Source organism: Musa acuminata, chromosome BXJ1-4 (assembly GCF_036884655.1).
Source record: "Musa acuminata AAA Group cultivar baxijiao chromosome BXJ1-4, Cavendish_Baxijiao_AAA, whole genome shotgun sequence".
Lineage (NCBI taxonomy): Eukaryota > Viridiplantae > Streptophyta > Magnoliopsida > Zingiberales > Musaceae > Musa > Musa acuminata.
Window position 1 is genome coordinate 727,070 of NC_088330.1, and position 24,362 is coordinate 751,431.

Genomic DNA, 24,362 nt, shown 5'->3' on the forward strand with positions numbered 1-24,362 from the left:
TGTAGATTTATGGAAAGAAAGATAAAATGCTTAGCCTCCACTTAATGCGAGGTAATGCAGTGACTTTACATTTGTCATGATATAACCTTTTAAGTCTTGGTGATATGTTTTCTGAGTGGAATCAATCTGTAGCTTTTATTTTTTCAATTTTACTAAATTTTTGATCCATCAAAGAAAAGGAAAGCCATCTTTCCGTATGTGCTTGTAATTTGCTTTGGTTGTCTTTATCTCTATAATTTCCTCCCGATGTAGCCGAAGTTACACACCAACATATATGGAGTGTACACAGATGCAGAAACTTTCATGTCAGCCAACTAGTGTTTAGATTTAGACTGATGCATATTGTGTTTAGGTTGGGTATATTTGGGAGTCTGTTTGATTCATATGGGTGTTTGGATTTTCGTTAGAAATTTCAATGGTTTTTGGTATTCATTCAGTATGTTTTTAAGTATCTTGGTCTATGCAGGTCTTTTATTTCTTAAATAATGCTTATAGATAAATCTGCGCCCAAGAATTACAATTTTGTTCTAAGAAAAAATGGGAAAGAAAGGAAGGCTTGCAAATTTTTTAAGTGGTGTTGGTTTAAATGGAGCGACAAATATCCAAACAAGAGTTTGGGATCTAATAGGACATACTCCTGTGGTAGGGTTGACCCTCTCATTCCCTTCAGTTAATGTCTCTTGTTGCTACATAATCTCTCTCCATGTGGCAACAATTTGTAATCATTGACTCCTAATCTTATTTTGTTGTTTCAATTTTAGTGCCGTGTAAACTGATTATGTGCAAGGCTTTCACAAGTTTAAATCAATTGCTGATTAGCAATTCATTGTCTTGCTGAGCATGTGGCTACCGTGATGGTTGGATAAACCAAAGAAAGTTTAGCTTAAATTGGTTGGTCTACGTAGCTTAAATTGGTTGGTCTACGTATATGATAAAGCTGAAAGCGAAATATTTTGTCTATATTCGTTTCTCTTCTACTTTTTATGCTCCAAAAGGAGTTGTAGAATAATAACAATACTTTGGAATTTTGTTCCTATCTTTATGTTGTCAGATGCACATCTTTTGAGGCAAGTTGTCAGATGCACTTTAGATTTGCTTATTGTACACACCAAATAGTATAAACATGTAACTTTGGAAAATTATGCAGAATGCACTGATCCATGAAGGAAGGGAGATGGCATCTTTGCTTTATACATACCGCAGCTGCGTCAAAGCTCTTCCCCAGGTTCTAACTCTTTTATGATGTTTTCTTCTCATTTATTTTGTTAATTCTGTTATTCCATTATCAGGTTATATGAAGTATTATGCTACTCAGTTTATAGATAAGTTGACATGGTGTATATAGTTAGATAACATAATAACATAAGTTATTTAGTCTAAAATATGTCATTCGCAACTTTGATGCAGTTGCATAATTGCACATAAGTATTATTTAATTTAAAATTCTCAACTTTTCATTTATCTATGGTTTTTTAGATGTCTCTTATCTTTGCACTAGACTTTTAAGGTTTTTTTTTTTTTTTCAAATTTTGTTGATACACTTCTGATTATTATATATTGATGATTATGTTCAAGAAAACTTGTATGCTTATAGAAAAATTGTAGGTCAGATGGTCTCATGTCACTTCTATGATTTTGTTCTTCTTTCAAATGTTCTTCTAATGCATATCTGAAAAATATTACTTCATATACATCTATGCCCATGTGATATTGATGACACTTAGTTATTGGCTTTTGTCCGCTGACATGTACCAGAAAAAAATTGAATTCTTTATTTTTGACAAGATAATTGCTTTAGGTTAGTATTTTGTTGTTATGTCAATTTTTGGTAAGATGCTATCTGTTCTGTTTGTGCTTGCATCTTGTTTGGTGTTCAAGCTGACCTTATTATGTTTTGCCATGTTGGCTGATCCTTAAAAATCCGAAGTGGCAATATGAGAAGTTGAAAAGAAGTCAGGATAAATAGGAGTAGGGCAACTACGACCGTTCAAGTAGGAGTACAAATTTGATGAGAATCAATATATATGAAAATCATTCTGTAGATCATTGCCTTATGTCATAGTTTCAGTTTTCACATGGTCTAAAATAGAGCTTCTGCAAGACTTTTATGTATTGCTGGAGATGTGACAAAAATCAAAGATAAAATAGATCCTACAAGAATTATACTTTAGTTAGGAAGAAGTTACTATGGTTGCTTGCTTATGAGAGATGTGAGAGATTTAAATTGAGTTACATTGAAGTCTTGAGTGATGTTGAAGTCATAAATCATTGTTGCAAGTAATCTTTATGTTCTCAACTGTATAGAAAAGGCATACAAAGTGGTATTTAGAACCTCGGATTGCTAAGTAGGGGTTGCGTTATCAAAAGATTTTATTTCACTTCTGAATTGTGGTTGCTCTATCTAGGTATTGGAATTTAGTTTAAAAAAGTGTTTACATACAGATAAAAATGAATAAATTGTAATGTTGAAATGAATATCCTTTTATAGTTTTACTTACTGTTTACATCTACATGATATAAAAAATTATAAACTTATTGTAATACTATCTGCTAAACCTAGAGAGTTTGTTCTGTGCAGCTGCCTGATTCCATGAAGCACAACCAAGCAGACTTGTATCTTGAGACTTATCAGGTTCTTGATTTGGAGATGAGTCGGCTTCGTGAAATTCAGAGATGGCAAGCATCTGCTGCTTCCAAAGTTTGTACTCTACTTTCTATAGGTTCAATAAATATTTTTTTTCTAAATTTTTATTTTTCGTAATGAAGTGCCTCCCTTTTGTTATTATGATGGATGTGCTTGCTATTTGTTATGAAGTTCTTTTCTAACCATTTTTTTCTGTAACCAAGTGCCTGCCATTTGTTATTTTGTTTGTTTCTAATGTTTTCTTTTCCACAATGAAGTGCCTGCCATTTGTTATTAATGCACATGTAACTTGCCTGGAGATAACGACCAGCAAAAGAAATGTAACAGTCAGCATGGAGCAAAGAGAAAGAGGGAGAAGAGGTGAGGAGGAGGAGGAGAAGAAGGACATGGCGAAGAAGAGTAGAAGGAGAAGGAGAGGAGAATGAGAGGAGGATGAGGAGTATAAGAGGCAGAGGAGGAGGAGGAGGAGGATTGGAGGAAGAGGAGAAGCAGAAGAGGAGGAAGAGGTGGAGGAAAAAGAGGGAAAGAGGGGAGGAGAGGAGGAGAGGAGAGGGTTATTGACACTTGACAGTTAACAGGCTGCTATTAAAAACCAATAACTGTTGACAGCTGTCAATAGCTGACCAGTTAAAAAAAAAAAAATGATTCATAGCTGTCCAGATACAAAACTTGAAAAAGAAAACCCAGTTTCAAACCAAACTGGGTAATTGGAGTTCTAATTGGTCAGACTGATAAGTGCTGGATGGTACATACTAGTCCGACCGGTTTTCTGAACCTGGCTTGTTAGGTATTGTGGTCTTGGTCGAGTTGCACTATGTCTAAGTGACAAAAGATATTGTCTGGATTTGTATCAAGTCGCCAATAGCTGGATAGATATATAAGTAACTCATTAATTGATTAGCCATGTTGCCATATGTGCCTTGCAATGTAGTTGTATTCATGCTGATCAAATTTTAATTCTGTGTCCAAGGTTACACATCTGCATAATGAGCACTACATGTCAATGTGGTACTGTCTCATATGCAGCAAAGTGTGTTGCATGTGGTATTGTCTCATATGTTGATAGGAAGAAAATAGGTTAAATTTGAGCAACTGGAGGCATTTTCTTTGTTTTCATCCTTTTCCAAACCGATTAATTTCGAGACTTATTCGGTACGGTACGGTATTGCAACAAAAAAATCACATTTTAAATTATAAACCGATTAATTTGAAGCAATACGGTACTGTCCATCTGAACTCTTTTGGACTTTATGTGTCTCTTAATATTTTTGTGTAATGCATTTGAAGCACATTACAATGCTAAATTCCTATGTTTGTCATCTAGTTGGCAGCCGATATGCAGAGGTTTTCTAGGCCTGAAAGACTGATGAATGGACCCACAATAACTCATTTCTGGTTTGATATCTAACTTGCCTTTTTCCATTTGTTTCTGATGTTAAGGTCGATTTTGATCACTTAGGTAATAATGAATTAAGGTTATATACAGGATATTCTGCCCTCATGTTCTTGAACTCTTGACCTTTTGAAATCTTGTGTCGGATTAGGGTTATGCTGGTTTTTTTCTGAATGTTCAGCATTTTGCACTGACATTATTCTTAAAGTGAAACTTTATGAATTTATTGATGTGAACTGTTAGTTCTATTGCAATTTGACATTATGAGTTTTGTTGATCGCCATTAGTTTCGTGCTACAATTGGAATTGTTTTATGAATTTTTGGATGATTAAATGTTCAAGTTGTTCATTGTTTCTTACGGTTGGGTTAAAATTTCTATTCTTATACAGAAAAAGGTCAATGTTCCATTTATTGAATCCTGCATGTCATTGAACTAGTACAAAATATATGTTAAAAGTTGTCCTGTGATGTATGGGCCTCATCACATTCTAAGGCACATAATTTGATGAATTTGTTTTGCATAGTCGTTTTGGACTTAGGGTGCATAAGGAATTGGTGTGCATCATTATGGATGAATGCATAGCGGCAGAGTAAGGATGTAGGCAAAATATGCAAGGCATACTAGTCTATAAATAAGGGTCTATCAGTCTTTTGATAAATATTTGTGTTCATTTTGGAACTTTGCTGGATTTAGATAACTAGAGTTGCTTTAGTGGTGGGAATCGGGACACTTTTTGGGTCTACACTATGTGCTGATGGAAGAAAAGTCAACTCAATTGTTGATGAACTTGAATTCAGGTTCAATTGACTTTTTTAAAGTTTTATCTCGTCATTTTCTTCTTTGAAATAGTTTTAGTATTTTAGAGGGGATTTTTGTAAAAATCATAAGTTGCCACATGCCAAAATGATATATGTCTACCTTTATTAATTAGATTGCTATAAGGGGAAGAAGAAAAGAGGAGGAAATAATAATCTGGTTGGTTTGATATTTCATCTCAATAAGAAAGTTTTGACATTATAGTAGAGTATACAACAATGAAAGACAATAAAAAAAGATATATTATCAAAAAGGAAGATCATTTACAAAGACAAATTTTAAATTCTCGCTCTTGAAAATAAAGGATTAATGTATCTTTATGTAATTAATTTTTTTTCTATTTCACTATTTTCACTTCTTGTACTTAGGGTCTATAAAAAGATGGAAGGGCATTGTAATTAGTCATGAGAATATGTTTCTTTAGCCTTACAATATATCTGAGTGGTGTAAGACAATGACCTTTACCCAAAATGAGTTTGGAGGTCTTGGGAGTGAGTCCAAGTAATTGTTTATTTTCTATCCTCCTCTTCCTTTCTTCACCAAATATCCCACCACCTAAATTCCACCATTGCAAAGTTTCTAAACCCAAAACTATCGAGTCCTCAACTATGTTGGTTCTCTCTAGCATTGGACATTCATGAATTAACTTCACAACCAAGTCAAGCTAATCAATATACACGGATCAATGCCTTTCTCCCTCTTAGAAATTGGTATGCATCTAAACTTTTACTAAGTATCCTCTCATTGTGTTAATTCTCTGCCTCTATTGTCCTACTTTTTTTTATTTACCAACGCTTTGTACGACACTTTTAAGCCTATTATCCTTTAGGTTGTTCTTTGTCACTCAGTAAGCATCAACATATCTTATCAACCAAGGTTTTTAATTTTATATCGTATTGATGTACCGCTCGGTATATGTATTTTTATATACATATATTTATAATTTTATATACATATGTATATAAAAATATGTTTATATACGTATGTTTACTCATAAACATATGTATATGTAATAATTACTATAAAAATTGTTTATAAAAATATCCCCTTTCCATCTCGAGAGACGGAAAGGGGGTGATGGCGGAGCGGGCGAGGATGCGACGCGTCATCTCCATCCCCAGCTCGAACTCATCCCTTGTGAGGTACTCCGTAATGCTCTCGCGGCAGTCAGATCCGACGGGGATCTAGCCCAGGGCGAGCTCATCTCCCGCTCCACCGCCGTTGCCACCCTCAACGATTGTGAGGAAGAAGACCAAGATGATGGCGAGAACGAGAAGAGGAAGCGGCAGTCCTACTTGTGCCAGGATCCCTTCCTTCATTGTCGACCACAACCTCCCCGACCACAGCGTCCACGATCCCTTCACCCCCTATCGTGTTTCACTCGACGGAGCGAGGACCTGCCCCCTATAGGGTTTTGCCCAATGAAGTGAGGACCCACCCCCTACTGTGTTCCGCCCGACAGAGCGCTTCTTCGTGCCCTGCCATGTCCAACTCTCTTCTCCGTTATGCCTTCTCCGTCCAACGAATGTCACAGCCTCATCTTCCTCCCCGTCGTGCTCCTCGTTCTGTCTGCTAGCTGATACCGCCTAGTATTGGTGGTACAATTTGAAATTTAAAACCTTGTTATCAACTGTATACCATGGTTGAAAACACGATAAGTTATCCACTATTGTTGGCTGCATAAAGCATTGCTTGAATTTGATTATTTATATATATGTGTGTATATATGCTTTGGGCTTCTAGAATTCCTTTTTCTATGCTATAATTAGAAAAAAGGATTATTTCATTAATAGAATCCTAATTGTGCTTTACTATTTCTTGTTCACGTTGATTTTGTCACTTCATCTCTGAATTGCTATTTCATGTTCAAAGTATAAGTTGATAAAATTAATGAAGTAACTCACATTTTTTTTGTTAGTATGATGAGATATGACTTATGATTTTCAGTTAGTTTAGTTTTAGCTTATTTCCATGGTAGCTATCTTTTGTAATGATGCTTTTCCTGGTGGTGGGAAATCGATACTAAGTTTTTTGTATGGCAGGTCTATGTTGAAATTACTTGATGTTTTAGTGCAGCTTGATCATCTAAAAAATGCAAAAGCTAGCATTCCCAATGATTTCTCATGGTACAAGAGGTATGCAATAACTTGGTACTTTTCAATCAATTTTGTTTGCAATAGTTCATTGCACTAGCTAAATGGTTAAGTATTATTAGTAATTGAACTTGTTATCTAATATAATGGAGAACATGGGAAAATGGTTAATATAATTTAAAAAAAGAACTTTTAACGACATCTTGTGTTTGTTAATTTTTTTTTTATGAGTATTCACATTCCACCTTGCAAAATAACTCAAAAAATTAAGTTTATTCCAATTGTAAATACCACATAATAGAATTGATATATGCTTATTATGTTTGTATGTCAAATTTTTAATAATGATGTTAGAAACTAAAAGACTAAATTATGAAACTATATATTTCTTTGCAAATTTAGAGCAAGTGAAGGAATGTTTTCGAAGTGGATGAAAATAGGTATAAGTGTTTTGGTGGGTTTTTAGAGATCAAAGAGAAATTTGGTTAATTTATTTATGTATCAAAAAGTTGAGAACTAAAACAACACTGATGAATAAATAATGTTTTTAGTACTATATGTTTTGAGATATTCTGTGTTGCAAAAGTTATGGAAGTAAGCTAATGAGCCATAATATAAAATTTTTAGAGAGAACTAATAAACTAAGACTAAAGTAGGTGAGGCTTATGGGCGGAGGATTGGAGATGGAGGAGGAAGCGATGGCCCTTACGAGGCAGCGGCCACGGTGATGGCACAATGGAGTGGAGTTGGCAATGACATGTAGGAGAATGAGGCAGAGGAGGGGGAAAGTGATCCGTATGGTGTTTGGTTTTGACGATTTGTTGATTCGATGCCATCTTCTGGAAGGTAGTTTTGGCAGAGAGAATTATCACAGGAAACCAAGCGTAAAACCGAAAGAAAACAACCTCTATTGTTTGTAAAGTTAAAGTCCTAACTATGAGACTTGAAATAAAGGAAATATACGTGTGAAAGAAAGCTTAAGGGTGCGTGAAAACCTTGGTTTGTTTTTGGCTAGCATGTCGGTGCTCTCAGTAGGTTGTGGTCGCTATCGGTCTTCTGTTGTCTCTCTTTGTTGCTAGGACCTCCTGATGTTTGGACAGTAGGTAGTAGGCATTGAGGACTTCTTGCGGTAGTTAGACGAAGCTTTGGGGTGGAGCTTTGATTGCTAGAATGTGAGGAAGAAGGCTACTGTTTGAAGTTGGCTACAGCGGTGCAGAATTCTTCCCTCTTCTTCTCACTCCTTTGAACTGCGAAACTAGGGCCGATTGCCTCTTTGTTGAAGGCTTTCTTGGTTCCCTTTAGATGTTTTATAGGGAGAGGTTTGCCTAAAGTCCTTGGGCTTGAGCTTTGCTTGATCAAATAGGGTTGACTATTGTCAAGAATCGAGATCGTCTCTGAACACGACTCCCTCAATTGAGTGATTCACGTCCCATTGAATCTTGCTTTGACGGTGGGGAAACTCGACTTTAGCAGCTTCTTCGGAGAACCATCTTGCTACACTTGGTTATAGTCCTTTGTGTCCAATTCAGAAGACGACTTAGATGCATTGTCGGGTGGTAGTAGACTTCTTCTCGTTGATAGTGTCCTCTTCAAGGGGTTTCTCTTGGTTGGTCACCAAGTCTTCAACAGATGACAACGTCTCTCTTGGTTTGTCGCCTAGCATTTGATGTAATGTTTTATTTTATTTTATGGATTTATTTTTATGCTATTTTTTTTTTATCAAGGATGTGTTTTAGAGAGAATTAATAAACTAAGACTAAAGTAGGTGAGGCTTATGGGTAGAGGATCGTAGATGGAGGAAGTGGTGGCCCTTATGAGGCAGCGACCACGGTGATGGCGCAATGGACTGGAGCTGGCAATGACGTGTAGGAGAATGAGGCAGAGGAGGGGGGAGAGTGATCCGTTTGGTTTCGATGATTTGTTGATTCAATGCCACCTTCTAGATGGTAGTTTTGGCAAAGAAGAGAATTGTTGCAGTAAAACAAAGCGTAAAATAGAAAGAAAGCAACCTCTATTATTTGTAAAGTTAAAGTCATAACTACGAAACTTGAAATAATGGAAATAGACGTATGAAAGAAAGCTTATGGGTGCGTGAAAACCTTGGTTGTTTTTGGCCAGCACATCGGTGTTTTCGGTTGGTTGTGGTTGCTATCGGTCTTTGGTCTCCTCTCTTTGTTGCTAGAACCTCCTAAGGTTTGGATTGTAGGTAGTAGGCATTAAGGACTTCTCACATGGTGAGGAGGCTCGGGTCATGACATTTGGTATAGGGCTGACCTAGTATTTGGGCATGGTGAGGGGGTTCGAGTAAGAACGAGCTACCCGTGAATAGAGTTAGAGAACTCGTCACCGTGTGGAACCACCACTTAGCTACTCGTGAATAGAGTTAGAGAACTCGTCTCGCCTCGCCTCGCCCGAGCGCCTATTGAAATCCCTGATTTCTCTTGGAAGGTTTCCACTTTCCCTTAAAATATAGTTGCACATGCTAGGAGATGTTTATCCTAAAATGAATTATCTACATGGAACAATATGCTTGAGAAGGCAGCATTTCAGTCTCACTTGTCTTTCAGATGAGATCCTGTTGTTGGTAGGCTGGCAAACGCCACTGGTTCCCAATAACTATATATTGTGATCACCCGCTTGTATTACTTGCTCCAGTCGCATTAGATTCTGTGTGATAAAAACAAAAAAAAACATATGGATTTCATGATGAATCCATACATATAGAGCAGCCTTTAGCAAGCATTCCCAATAAATATATACTGTAATCACCCATCTGTATTGCTTGCTCCAGTTGCATTCGATTCTATACATGATTAAAAAAAAAACACATGGATTGCTTGATGAATCCATACAAATAGGGCAGTTATTTTGAAGGTTATACATTCCTAGGATCTGCTTTGTCATATATTAAGTTTGGTAGTAATAATATTCTCTAGGGTTAGTTAGGTTTAGATGTATTTTGCTTACTGCATTCTCATTCCTGCTTATTGATGCCCTAAATCGCACTTCCAGATTTCTGTATTTATTTCTGACTCCACAACAGAAAGTATTGGTAACTGATTCTTTTCTATACTTCTAATTTTTCAGAACATTTACACAAGTGAGTGTTCAGTGGCAGGATACTGATTCTATGAGAGAAGAGTTAGACGATCTGCAGGTTTCTAGTTATATGTTTTTTTCATTTATCTTACTGGTATAGGATCCGTGAGGGCCTCAGATTGTGTATTCTATAACTTGACCATTCCATTATAATAGGTTGTTTTAGATTTTGTTTCCTTAGATGTTACTATATCCATAGATTTTACCAACACTAAACTCACATTTATATTTGCAGATTTTCTTAAGTACAAGATGGGCTATTCTATTGAATTTGCATGCTGAGATGTTCCGCACAAATACGTATCCTTTATTTAATGTCTTACTCATCAAGATTGAGTTCTGCATAGAATGGGTTGAAACTTATGTATTAAAATTGAAACTAGGTATTCCCAGAGACTCTTTCTGTTGAGTGATACATTCCCGTCAATCTTGGATTAAACAGAAACAATTATTATTTGATACTTTTGCTACTGTTGCCCATAAAAAAGAAGAAACAGTTTTTATTTTTTTGAACTTTTTTAAACAAATACTATGGTCTTAGCAATGACTTGCCTGTATCATATTTTTATATGCATGAATCAGACTAAGGTGATACCTCAACTAGTTTGCTTATGGCTATAGGCTTCTCCATATGTTGGATAAGCTTTCTTAAGTTCTTTTTACTAGTTGACAATGTTCTTATTTGGGAAATGTCTTCTAGGCTCTTCCTGGTTTGAGTCTATTTACAGGTAGTTTGACATCCTTGATTCAAGCATAGCGTAGAAGACATCTTGCAAGTACTCATAGTATTTTGTGTTGAATCTTTGGAGCTAGACTTTGCACTCTTATTTCCAGAGCGCCATATGCTACTTCGTGTTTTGCCGGTTCTTGTTGTTTTAGCAACCTCATCTGAAAAAGAGAGTGAGTCACTGTATAAGAGGGTCAAGTTTAATCGGCTTATTAACATCTTCAAGGTATTATCTCCATAGACTTTTCCAGTATGCATATAAATTAGGAAAATCATGTTTAATACTTGTGTCCATTTTTTTTGTTAAGACTGTTAAGTTAGCATGGTATATTGACCCTTTCTGTGATCTTCTTTGGCAGAGTGATCCTGTTATTCCTGCATTTCCAGATCTTCATCTTTCACCAGCTGCTATAATGAAGGAACTATCGATGTACTTCCAAAGCTTTTCTAGTCAAACTCGTCTTCTTACTCTTCCTGGGCCTCATGAAATTCCACCTCGTGAGCTGCAAGAATATCCTATACACATTTATTTTTGTGCTGTTTTTCTATATAGAAAAAATCTGGCTTGTTATGGTCTGATTTTACTCTGATGTTTAGTTAGAAATTAGTGTAAAGAAGTGTCAAATATTGGTGCTTCTTTGTAATATGCTTGGTTAGAATGAATTCTGTCCTATATCTGTAAGGACAGGGCCTAAGTTTACACTGTACGAGTCCAAAGAACTGACGTATTTGATTATATTTGGTGTTAGCTATTTTTTCTGTGCCTTTTGTGTAGAATATATGACTAGATATGAATATTTGTCAACTTATGATGTTTCTTGCAAGTCTATGTTAATTAACAAAGCTTGAGGCTTGAACTGGAAGGACTTTGTGAAGCTTTTATCCTTATCTGAGCATTCTTTTGAAGTAATTGCTTTGTTTATCTGTTGATTCTTTGATATAGTAACACATTCATGTTTTGATTTTCATTGTTTATCTATTGATTCTTTGATTTTCGAACTATCTGTGGGTATAAATTTTGTTTTGATTTTCATTGTTGCTTTATCTTGGTAGTGAAAGCATATTCATGTTTATAATTAGGACCTATACTTAAATATACTGCAATAATCATATTTTATATGGTGTTTTCGTCGAACTGAAGTTTATAAACTGTTGTTTAACAATATCTTGTAACTGAAAGCTGGTGAAGTAAACTCCCAAACAAGGTATTTGATCTTTATTTTGTTGGTTTTTAGTTGATCATGTACATTCATATCTTGTTTGATGATTGATTCAATTATCAGGTGAGATACAACCTAGTCAGCTCAATTTGTGATAGACTGTAAGTTTAATGACTATGTGAAAGGGAATATGATTTTTGTTACTCTTATTAAATCAAAAGCAAGAAGAGATGATTTTTTTTCCTTTAAACCAACGTTTCAAATCTTGTAGAGTACCAATAAGATAGTCATTGGGCTGACTGGGGCAGTACTGGTGGCTAGCATATCATGTATCTATATGCTCCTATGGTGACTGCTGTGGGTCAGGCTAGGGGAGGAGGGGAAAATTGGAAGAGAGAGGAGAGGGGAGGGATGCAAGGATGGTGGAGGAGAAGAGAAGGGGACAATGAAGGAAAAGGTGAAGGAGATGCATTAGGTAGTATTGTAGTTTTGAATTTGAAAAATAAAACACTTGTAATTTTATGTACTATTCTTTTTGATGTATAAAAGGGCCTTGGTACATTGCTAAGGTTGCTCCTTTGCGACCCGAGAGAATAGGGATCGAGTCATGGAAAATAGCCGCTCTATATTTAAAGAGAAGGCTGTGTACATTGACCCTTTCTAAACCTCACATTGGTGGGAGTCTTGTGCATGAAGCACACTCTTTTATTTTTTCTCTTTGATGTATAAAATTATTTTCTTTTAAGAGATTTGTATAATCAAAGGTCTAGTTTTGATATTAATGCTTGACTTTCTAAAATTGATGGGTTTCTCAATAGATAAGATTCAGTCCATACCGATCGGTATCGGTGTACCAAAGACTTGAAAGGAAGAACACGGAAAGAGGAAGGAAGAGGTGGCTATAGAGGAAAAGGATGAAGAGGAGGAAGGAGGAGGAGAAACAAGAAGGAAGAAAAGGAGGCGGTGGAGGAACGGAAGGAGGGAGGAGGAAGAGGAAGTAGGAAGAGGAAGAGAAAGGAAGAAGAGAAGTGAAGACGGTGGAGGAAGAGGAGGAGAAGAAGAGGAAGCACGAGGTGTGCAGTGGACAGTGGGGAGACAGCGGTGGCGGGCGACAGCAGTGGCAGCTTGTGGGGCTCTACACGTATGTAAAGAGGACGGCAGCAACGACTCACAGGGCTTCGTGTGTCTGGAGAAGAGAATGTAGGCTCTAGTTTTAAGATTTTTTCTTTTTTAATAGACTGGACCAGACCACTCGAAATGGGGGTAGTCCATGTCTTGTTTTGGGCTTGGACTGATATATACTGGTCAGTACAAGCTGAACCAGGAAAAAATGCAGTCCTTGTGTGTTTGGACTGCACAATTGACAATGTGGATTAGACTGATGTCTGCAATCTATAGCTTTGTGTGTTTGGAGTCAAGTAGGTGATTGACTTTCATTATTTTCCAGTTGAAAGACCGAATATAGCATCTTTATCAGTCTTTTCAATGATATAAGACTATTATTGTAGATTCAATTGCTCAGCTTCAACTTTCAAGTCTAGGTTTTTGACTTGAAATTGGTTTTCCATGGTGTTAAAAGTTGTGCTGGATTTTGATTTTCTTTTTGTGCATTTAATCCTTAACTGGTCCACTTATCAGAGGCATTATTTGATTGTGAACCACATTGGAACTATTCGAGCGGAGCATGATGACTTCTCAATTCGTTTTGTTTCAGCCTTGAATCAGGTTCTTGTCTTTATCTTTGATGCCTTTGTCCACTATGGTATCAAGTCCCATTATTTGTTTTTGTGGTGGTTTCTTTTTGTGAGAAGAAAATTCAATTCAACTAGTGGTTGCCTAAGCATTAACTTTTTCTCAGTCTCATATATATTATGTATGTGCGGCACACATTAGTATTCTGTATACTGTGACACATATATTCGCACCATCTTTTTATGTACTTGTGCCAGTGTACAACTTTACCTGTGTGTTCATTTGTATTTTCTTGTACTGGGCATCTGTGCCTTTGAAATTTCACTTGTTTGCCTCTTTGGATCCATAAATGTATGTTTGTGTGCGCCTGCAGGTATGACATGCTGTAATTTGTGAGAAAATAAATAGTACTCCATGACTTGATTGTTAAATTCTCCATTATGCTAATTTGCAGTTTTCTTTTCTGTTCTTTATCTGATTTCTTTAGTTATCTGATTGCTTCAATTGTTGAGTGGTTCTGTATCTAGATTGTTGTACTAAAATCAACTGATGGTGCTGATACCGAGTGGTCTAGAGAAGTCAAAGGAAACATGTACGACTTGGTTGTTGAAGGTTGTCAGCTTCTCAGCCGATGGACTGGGCGGATATGGGAACAATGTGCTTGGAAATTCTCCCGCCCATGCAAGGAACCTGCTGCTGTAGGTGCACATCAGAGTTCCACCACCTTTTTTGACTACGAAAAGGTTATGCTTTGTTTCTTTAGTTTTTATTTTCATCAGTGGTGTAGTATCCTTTTATGATCCTCTAACCTACCATGACTATTGGAGCTAATAATTCATTAAAATGTTTTTAATTTTTAGTGTTCAATTTCTCTTGCTTGTTGGATTTGTTCTGTCTGAAGCAGGATTATTTATACAGCAACGTTGATTTGTATGCTCATCTTGATTGTTTTCCATTCATTGCTTTATGCAAGACTGGGTTTTCTCAGATTTGCTGGTTGTCCCATAGTCATGATTAAAATCATTTTCTTGCTTACAGTTATGAAGTTTTTTTCTTAAGTGCTATGGAGCTTATAGTATTTATCTCTTACAAGTTTGAAGAGTTTCTGTTTCTGCACAGTGAATAAGAAATTGCTTTCTATTATTTGATTAACATATATCTGATGGTTGAAATTGTGCCTTTCTTTTTTTTAGGCAAAATTTGTGGAAGATGTTACCTAGTCTTGATCATATGCTGCATCTATATTATCTTATATTCTTATGCTCCTAAATTATATTGGTTGTACTGATTTCTTTAACTATTATTTTTGTGATATAAACTGCCAATAATCACAATGTAGGTTGTACGTTGGAATTATACAGCTGATGAACGTAAAACATTGTTAGAGCTTGTTGGTTACATAAAGAGCATTGGTTTGATGATGGAGCATTGTGACACATTAGTTGCTGATGCTTTATGGGAAACAATCCATGCAGAAGTGCAAGATTTTGTGCAGGATAGGCTAGACACCATGTTGCGGACAACATTTCGGAAAAAGAAAGACTTATCTAGGTAAATTTAGCAAATTCTGATGTCATGTCATAAATCCCTTGAACCTCTTCGCAAGCTGGTCATGATATAAAATGCATACTTTTCTATGTCATAGGTAATGCTGATGACTAGTAGGCGTCAGGTTTTTTTGTTAAACCATTCTTATTTATCTCTGCGATTAAGCTCTTTGCTTAATTTGGCTAGTAGAATATGTTCACAAGATAGTTTGTTATAAAATCCTCATTTTTTGTTAGTTCTTGGAGTAACAATTTATTTGATTTTGAATATTGGTGACTTTGACTTTTTTCCACACAGTCAGTTGCAAAAAATTGAGAACTTATGAATGTTAATGCAAATGGGAAACTTTTCTTCGAGCTGTCTCATGTTGAACTTCTTTATGCTATCACTCGCTATTGATGCTAAGCCTCTGTGACCTCATCAAATTGTCCTAATAGTAATAGATGGTTGTACCTCTATAATATACCTGCTACTGAAATGAATTTCAACTGCTGCACATGCTAATTATTTTTTGTTATTCATTAATTTCATTTTGTTTATGACAGAATTTTGTTGTGCTGATGATAGGTTCGACTATTACAATTTTTATTCTATATATGAGTACCAATATGCTCTACAAGTTTTTGATGTCTTGAGTTTGATGTTTAAGATATTTTCTTTCTGTAAATGCATCAGTTCCACTCAGTATATAAGCAACTTGTTCTCTTTTCAGGCTTCTTTCTGATATGCGTACCCTATCAGCAGATTGGATGGCAAATACAAGCAAAGCTGAGCCTGAATTGCATTCATCGCATCAAGAAAATGAGGAAACCAAGCAAAGTGCATTTTATCCAAGGCCAGTTGCTCCCACTGCTGCTCAGGTTTGATTATGTTCTTGTGTCATTTCTTTTATTCTGACAGTTGAATTTTTGTTAAAGTAATTGGGACCAATGATTTAGGTAGTTGCTGAAATATTCCATTTTGTCCAATAAATACCACTATTAGGAGCATGGACTGCAGTTTCACCGTGGTAGGAGACTAGCAATATGTACCTGTCTGGGTGTGAATTTGTATGTGGACTGCCCTCATTATGGGTGGTCTGGACCAACCTATAAACAAAAAGAAAAGACTTTCTTTTGTTTAGGGCTAGCACTGTTGATTTTGGGTGTGCTTCCTCTTCCTCCGCTGTCTCCTCTTCTTTCTTTCTCTTTCTCCTTCCTCTTTCTCCACCACCTCCTCTTCCTCTTACTCATTCCCCCTCTTCCTCTATCGCCTTCTTATCTTCCTTCCCTCCTTAGAGTCCCTGGTATGTATGTACTGGTGTACCATGTCGATATGTTGGTACCAGTTGGTATGTACCATTCTTGTTTGGGACTGGAACCCCATGGTTGGTACGAGATGACAATCCATGAGGGGTGAAAGTAAAAGTGACTTTGTGCTATAAATAAGTAATTGTGCTCTTATCTATTCTATGATCGTTTTTGTGTTTTTCTTTCTCCTCTTTTGCTTTTCTCTTTTTTGTTTGTTTAATCACCGTAACAATTTTCTGAGCCATACTAGATGACTTGTACTGTACGACTTCACGTTTAACCAATAGTTACATTCTTGATTTTGACATAACTTGGAAATTCATATCGCATAATATTCTCAGCTTATATTTTTGTAGGCCAACTATTCTTTATGTTATACTATATTTGTAAATGTACTTCATCGTGAATTAATGTTTTATATGCATCAAAATGGAACAAGAATGCTATATTCTTGATTTTTTGACAAAGATATCATAGCTGCAATATTTGTAAAGTTTTATCTATTTTATTAATTTTCTTGAATATGTTCCGCTTGTGCTGGTAGGTTGATATGTGCCAAGGCATTTTTCTCTTCAGTCTAATTTTCTTTTATGTTCAACATTAGTTGATTAAATAAAAAATTCAATCTCTATGTATAGGTACATTGCCTGCAATTTTTGATTTGTGAGCTCGTTTCTGGTGGCAATTTAAGAAAACCTGGAGGTTTATTTGGGAATAGTGGCTCAGGAATCTCAGTTGAAGATCTTAAACAGTTGGAGACATTCTTCTATAAACTTAGATTTTTCCTACATATTATTGATTACAAAGGTGCTCATTCCTATCAGAGGCATTTGATGTTATTTTTTTATGGATTTATTTTTATGCTATTTTTTTTTATCAAGGTTGTGTTTTAGGGTAACTTGGTAAATATGATTCACTGTATAGCACTCTGCCCATGTAAGAAAATGCTAAAGCATCTTGTGAATCAATAATTTCTTTTGTCCAACTTAATCCAAATGAATTGATGCCTTAAGTAGGGCCAAAAAAACTAAGTTATCGATAATTTTATTTGTCCTACTTAATCCAGAATGGATTTTACTTGTCTTCTTAATGCATTAAGTGGGGCCAAGGGAACATTAAACATTTTCTGAACCAATAATATCTTATGTCCACCTTAATCCAAATTAGATTATTACATGTCTTTTCGTGCTGTTACATGAGGACACCAATGTGTATCTAGTTGGTAATTTCTCATAAGGGGAAAACTTTTCATATTTGTTTTGAATCGTCTATTGTTTATGCATTCTTTTAAACTTGCAATGCTAGAATTTTAAGAATTCTAACCTATCAGCCTTGTTTCAACTATAATATTTCGTACAAAGCTTGAAATTGAGCAAACTCTTTTATAATTTTGTTAATATATTATTTGAATAATTTGAAGCACATTTGTCTATCTAAATATTTATTTCAATTGATCTCTCGAATTTTGTTAAACAGAGATAAAATGATCTGACTTATATATAGGGAAATCTAGAGGTGACATTACATTTGCAACGGAAGTACAAAATAAAAACTCCAAATTTCCCAAAAAAATATTCGTTGTCATACGAAGATTGGTGCGTAAAAACCCGCAAAACTTAAATCCTCGAGTGAGATAATTGTGTTTTACCTAAGGAGATTTTATATACCTGAATCTTTGCAGATTTGTAGAAGAGGATGAAAGAGGTCAAACGCCCTCCTCTCTAGTGGTGATCCACACAGTAAGACTGTGACGACGCTCTTCAAATCGTTCCCTAAATCTCCACACTTACTATCTGAGGAGAAGGAGATAGGAGAATAGGAGGTGACAGTTAAGAAACCTCTAGCCTATGAGCCTTTGGTTCTCTCTTATTTATTTATAGAGACCCCCTGTCAATTTAACTATAATAGATCCTGTCCTATTGGGTATTGGATCTTCATTCAACTACCTAAGCCTTTTAGATTAGTGAATCTCTATCCAATAATCTCTCATTGACTCTTATTGGATCTCATTCATAAGATTCAATAATTCGAGGGCATATTGGATATTCAATAAGATAGGGGTTCCGGTGGATATCTCATATCCGAATATCTACTCGTCGCAACGCCTACCATATGTGTGTGACTCTCTAGGCCTAATATTAAGCTAGTTGTGAGTCATACATGTCAGAACTCCTTCTGTCTCAATGAATTATTGTCTCCATAATAATTCACTCGACTCATCGACTGTGGACGTACTAGGGTATTACGCCGTAGCCCCCTATACGATACAGGGGAATCCAATTATTTGGACTTATATGTCCTCAGTTACCATGTACCTATAGTCTATCATTTATCTAATATCTCAGAGATTATATAACGAGCATGGTGCTATCAGACCCATACAGTTTTTACTGGAGCCTCGCTCTGATCGGATTCTCCCGGAGAATTATTTTTATCTCAATTCGAATAACTCTAGTCAGGGATTTGTCTGAGCAAGAACACATAGGATATTCTTCTTATGACAGTTAAGAAGTGGCAGTGAAAAAACCTCTAGCTTATGGGTCTTTAGTTCCCTCCTATTTATAGAGGCATACTGTCAACTTAACCCTAATGGATTCTGCCATATTGGGTACTGGATCTTCATCCAACTACCTAAGCATCTTAGATTAGTGGGGCTCTACCCAATAATCTCTTATTGGATTTTATTGGATCTCATCCATAGGATCAAATAATTTAGGGGCTTATTGGATATCCAATAAGATAGGGGTCCGACGGATATTTTATATCCGAACCTCTATTCGTCGTAATACCTGCAATATGTGTGTGACCCTTTAGGCTCAATATCGAGCTGACTGTGAGTCATATTGTCAGAACTCATTCTGGCTCAGTGAATTATTATCTCTATAATAATTCACTCAACTCATCGACTGCGAACGTACTAGGCCACTACGCCGCAGTCCCCAAACGATACAGGAGAATTCAATCCTTTGGATCTATATATTACAATGTATCTATAGTCCCTCATCCATCTAATATCCCAAAGACCGTATACCGGGCATAGTGCTGTCAGGTCCATACAGTTTCTACACGAGTCTCACTCTAATCGGATTCTCCCGGAGAATTCTTTCTCTCTCAATTCGAATGACCCTACTAGGGATTTGTCTGAGCAAGAACACACATGAGATATTCCTCTCATGACACCGAGAGCTGATGATCCTCTATCGACACTCAATAGCCCTCGTAAGGTTGACTATCACTCTCGATGATCGGCTGTGCTATATCTGGAACCTCCAGACCTATAAGTTCGGTATCAAAGAATGGAGTACTCATACAGTACATCCTTGGTGTCTCAAGTCTAAAGATCAAATACACCACTGGTACGACGGAATCACTGTCTGACAATAAGGCATCATCAATCATCTAACATTCCGTGAGCGGATCAATCAATGAATTTATTCACCAATAAGCACTTGCTCTGTATCCATAGTGTCCCCACACGAGCAGCTATAAGACCAGTTGCATTCATCATATGAACGAGTATACAGCACAACAGTCTGTCCGGTTATCTCGATACTCCTCTCGAGTAACCTATGACCGGAATTATTGATGATAAGTGTTTAAAGGTGAATTGGTCTCATTATCGTGATCTTATCACGATCTGATTCCTATTGTACAAATCCATGGACATCACAATATATTCATGCAACAGAAAATATAAAGTGATAAAATACCAAATAATAATAATAAGTAAAAAGACTGTATGTCAAGTCACATGTGCTATCACTCACGTGATTGACTTGTGCGACACTTATGACTAACACATAGTAATGTAGTAGACTCTTACTGGTGCTCCCAGAGACCAATAGCAGTTCGATATCGAGATTTTGACCTAGGGTAGCTATATTCTACAAGATGCACTTCATATTACTTAGCACAATTTTGAAGATGTTTTGTGCCTTATATTAATTCCATTGCTTCTCTTATAATTGGCTAAGATATTCATACATTCCTTTTGTACTTTGTCTATGAACTTTTCTGTCTTTGAATGGTTAACAAACTTCCAGTAAATTCAATATTATAAGTGTGCTCTGATGGTCGAAAGAAAAATAAACAATATTTTATTCTTAAGAGTAACTCACTGTTGTCTGGTTATTGCAGCAACTATTTGTACATTGACAGACCTTGGGTTCCTGTGGTTTAGAGAATTTTATTTGGAATCTTCTCGTGTGATCCAGGTAAAATTAATAGAACTGGCATTTGTTTAGCTAGTTATCTCATCAGTCAGTATTGGTTGTTTTCGGGTTAACTCTCTGTCAATCTTCTTAGTCTCCAAATTTTTATGCTAGACTTCTCTGTACTTGTCCAAGAACGTGCTTTCACCAATTAACAGAACTGGCATTTGTATAAATTAATTATTCTCTAAATCTTGGAGAAATTTGTTTACAATAATAGCTTTGTGCAGTTTCCAATTGATTGCTCCCTTCCTTGGATGCTTGTGGATCATGTGATCGAGTCGCAAGATGCTGGACTTTTTGAAAGCATTCTAATGCCATTTGATATCTATAATGATTCTGCTCAACATGCACTAACAGTGCTGAAGCAGCGATTTCTTTATGATGAAATTGAAGCTGAGGTATGTGTAATATGCATACATTTTTGACAGTGTTCAAAATGTTGACATTTCTTTTGCTTAGATGTTTATTATTATTATTATTATTATTATTATTATTATAGAAATTTGTGCCCAGCATGATAGCTTATGTTTGTGATATGACTACGGTAAATGTGTAAACTATGTAAACTATTTTTTTTATATTTTGAGCCATAACATTACATAATTGTCGAGGAATATTACTCATCCTGGATTTGGTGAAATATAGTCTGATACCTTATGAAGAAATGTAGTTTGATAACTTGTGAAGGCACTTACAAAAGCTGATCATATGCTCCCATGAATTTTATAAATCAGATTGAGGCATAACATTAAACAGTTCTCAGGTTTCTTTCTATTTTGTATTAATAGAGATATGTGTTCGTACTTTGACCCTTCCGACACCTGTATTGGGGTAACTTCATGCTTTAAGTTCACTTTCTTGCTTACATTTAATTTGCTAAATGTCTAATTTGTACTAGTGGCTTTTTTGTTATGAATATTTAATTGGTTCCACATCAGAACTATGTGTTATGATCTGGTATACAAGACATAGTGTGTAACTTCTTGTAACTTGATCATAAGTGCCTTGATACTGGAAATTTGAGGTATATTATGCACATAATGCTGAAGCAATATTGCTTGTCTTTTACACAATGCTTTGCTATATTAGCTTCATCAAACTAACAATTGTGGTGTTATTTGTTATTAATATTTAATTGGTTCCACATCAGAACTGTGTTATGATCTGGTATACAAGACACAGTGGGTAACTTCTAGTAACTTGATCATAAGTGCCTTGATACTGGAAATTTGAGATATATTATGCACATAATGCTGAAGCAATATTGCTTGTCTTTTACACAATGCTTTGCTATATTAGCTTCATCAAACCAATAAATGTGGTGTTAAGCAATTGGTTTGAATGTATAATTATTCTTTGAAATTCTAGAGGTCCAGTTCCTATACCTTACATGACATTACTTCTTCCTATTTAATTTCATACAAACTTCTTGAGTTATGAATTTTGTATTTGATGTGCTATTTTTGCAAATCAAACTTTTACTTTTAATATTTTGCTGGATGTGACTTGAGATTTTGCTGGCCTGTAGGTTGATCTTTGTTTCGATCAGCTTGTTAACAAGCTCCATGAGATTATATTTTCGCATTACAAAAGCTTTGCTGCAAGGTACTTATTCGTTCCTACCATTTCTCATCACATCACTAACTTCAGATATGTGCTGCCTTTTAGTGTTTTTTCCATTCCTTTCTACAGTGTATTACTTGATCAATCATTCCTTTCTGCATGTGATGATGCTTACAATTGTTCGACTAAACCTATGAGATTCAACAAGATTTTCAAGTTGAGGAGAATAAAGGTTTGTAGAATCAAGTGATATCCTAAGTGGTCTTTTACAACATATTAATATCTACATTTCTGTCTCTTGTAAATGAGATTTTCAGTGTATTCTATCTTTATTATTTGCTAAATGAAAATTTATTATTGTTTATTTTTTTAAGGTTTTGGGTAGGACTATAAATCTGAGAAGTCTAATCACTCAAAGAATGAATAGATTGTTTCGAGAGAACATAGATTTTCTCTTTGATCATTTTGAGAGCCAGGATATTTGTGCTGTTGTGGTAAGTTGTTTTACTAATGTTAGATTCTTAGAATGTAATGTTTTTGGTTTAAATCTAATACTTTGCTGCTTACAGGAATTGCAGAAGCTCTTGGATGTCTTAAAGCTGACACATCAATTTCTCTGCCAAGATCTTGAACTAGATTCCTTTACTATGATGCTGAATGAGATTCAAGAAAACCTTTCTCTTGTTTCCTTCTCTAGCCGTCTCTCTTCACAGGTTTTGTTTCTTATCTGTTCTCTTAGAACTTGACATTTATCTGTTATTTGTAATGTTAATTTTACATGAGAGCGAACTTTGTTATGAAAGTATGGCTGCTTGCAACCTGAATGTCCAAGGCATGAAACAACATTTTCCCTTATAGATGTAGGGTCGTGTACGCTAATCCTCCTAGGACCCTACAATGGTGAGAATCTCTTGCACCAGACCCCAGTGTAGAATCTCTTGCATCATACCCCTTTTTTTAGTGATAGTTTTAATTATATAATCTTTTTTTTCATTTGATAAAAACCCACAGGAAGATTTTTTCTGTGGCCTTACTTCTGCAATAAATCCTGAAATCCTTGATTCATGGAAAAAAAATGTAATACTAAAATAAATCATACAATTAATGTTGGCAACTACATGATTTTGTGCATGGAGCAATAACAAATTGTTTGGGGCAATAACAAATTCTGTAATATAGACTGAGAGCAGTATACTGCCTCTATCTCAACTTAGTGACCTTCTTGTTAGTTTTCTAATTTCCCCTCAATTTAGAACCTTGAATTTTTTTTTACTTCAATATGTCTACAGTTCTTAACATATTCTTCTATTCTTTTAAACATCACAAAAGTAGCTTCCATCCTGACATTAAGTGAAATAATTAACCAATTACTTTTAAGCATAAAGTAATTTTTGCTTCCATCCAGACAATAAATGAAATGATTAACCAAATATTAGAGGTTGTTGCCCATCACCTAGCAAAGCTCTTTCCTTTGGCATGGTTCTTGAGATATTTAACTTGTCCCATTTTTCAGAAATTTCTTACCAAAAGAAAGGCTTAAATCTAGGAGTTTTTGAGTGACAAAATGTGGGATGGATTGTGATCCTTGATATTTGTGCAGATCATTGTGATTTGAGTGACTAGGAGTTTCATCATCCAAACAATTTCTTTGGTTCTTTGGTATTACTTCTCAGTGTTTAGATTGACTTGGGGAGAAATTGGGTTGGCAGTATTTAAGCCTTGTTGTGAAGTAACCCTCTGAGTTGGTTACCAATGACATTGTTATTTATTCTATTTGAACGTGATATTAATTATTTATTTTATTACTAGATTTGGGCTGAGATGCAGAATGATTTCTTGCCCAACTTTATTCTTTGTAACACTACCCAACGCTTCATTCGTTCTGCAAAAGGACCATGCCAAGCTTATGAAAAGGAAACTGTTCCAAGTGGAAAGCCATACTTATATTGTGGCTCTCAGGTAAGATACCTATGGAATTGTGAAAAACTGTCTTGCTGTTCTTATTTGTCTCCCATTTTCATTCATGTTAGCTTATATATATAATGATGGTTGAGTGATGCTTCATTTTCCGTTAACAGTAACTTCCTCTCTTGTTTGGTTATCTCAGTCAATGTAGGTAGGC

The 24,362-nt window shown here is 35.6% G+C and overlaps 1 protein-coding gene across 3 annotated transcripts in view; it reads left to right on the plus strand.

Annotated features, from left to right (window-relative positions):
* LOC135640173 (protein PIR-like) overlaps positions 1-24,362 on the plus strand; it is a 47,541-nt gene that overhangs the window by 4,362 nt on the left and 18,817 nt on the right. For all 3 annotated transcript variants that reach the window (XM_065154374.1, XM_065154381.1, XM_065154389.1), the window contains 20 exons: positions 1,148-1,225; positions 2,579-2,698; positions 3,969-4,039; positions 6,898-6,990; positions 10,036-10,105; positions 10,283-10,347; positions 10,805-11,000; positions 11,134-11,285; positions 13,566-13,659; positions 14,154-14,369; positions 14,966-15,177; positions 15,887-16,034; positions 17,102-17,270; positions 20,601-20,677; positions 20,905-21,075; positions 22,206-22,282; positions 22,370-22,472; positions 22,615-22,734; positions 22,810-22,953; positions 24,050-24,199. In XM_065154374.1, coding sequence (XP_065010446.1) covers positions 1,148-1,225; positions 2,579-2,698; positions 3,969-4,039; positions 6,898-6,990; positions 10,036-10,105; positions 10,283-10,347; positions 10,805-11,000; positions 11,134-11,285; positions 13,566-13,659; positions 14,154-14,369; positions 14,966-15,177; positions 15,887-16,034; positions 17,102-17,270; positions 20,601-20,677; positions 20,905-21,075; positions 22,206-22,282; positions 22,370-22,472; positions 22,615-22,734; positions 22,810-22,953; positions 24,050-24,199 — 2,526 coding nt within the window. The remainder of the gene's footprint in view (positions 1-1,147; positions 1,226-2,578; positions 2,699-3,968; positions 4,040-6,897; positions 6,991-10,035; positions 10,106-10,282; positions 10,348-10,804; positions 11,001-11,133; positions 11,286-13,565; positions 13,660-14,153; positions 14,370-14,965; positions 15,178-15,886; positions 16,035-17,101; positions 17,271-20,600; positions 20,678-20,904; positions 21,076-22,205; positions 22,283-22,369; positions 22,473-22,614; positions 22,735-22,809; positions 22,954-24,049; positions 24,200-24,362) is intronic.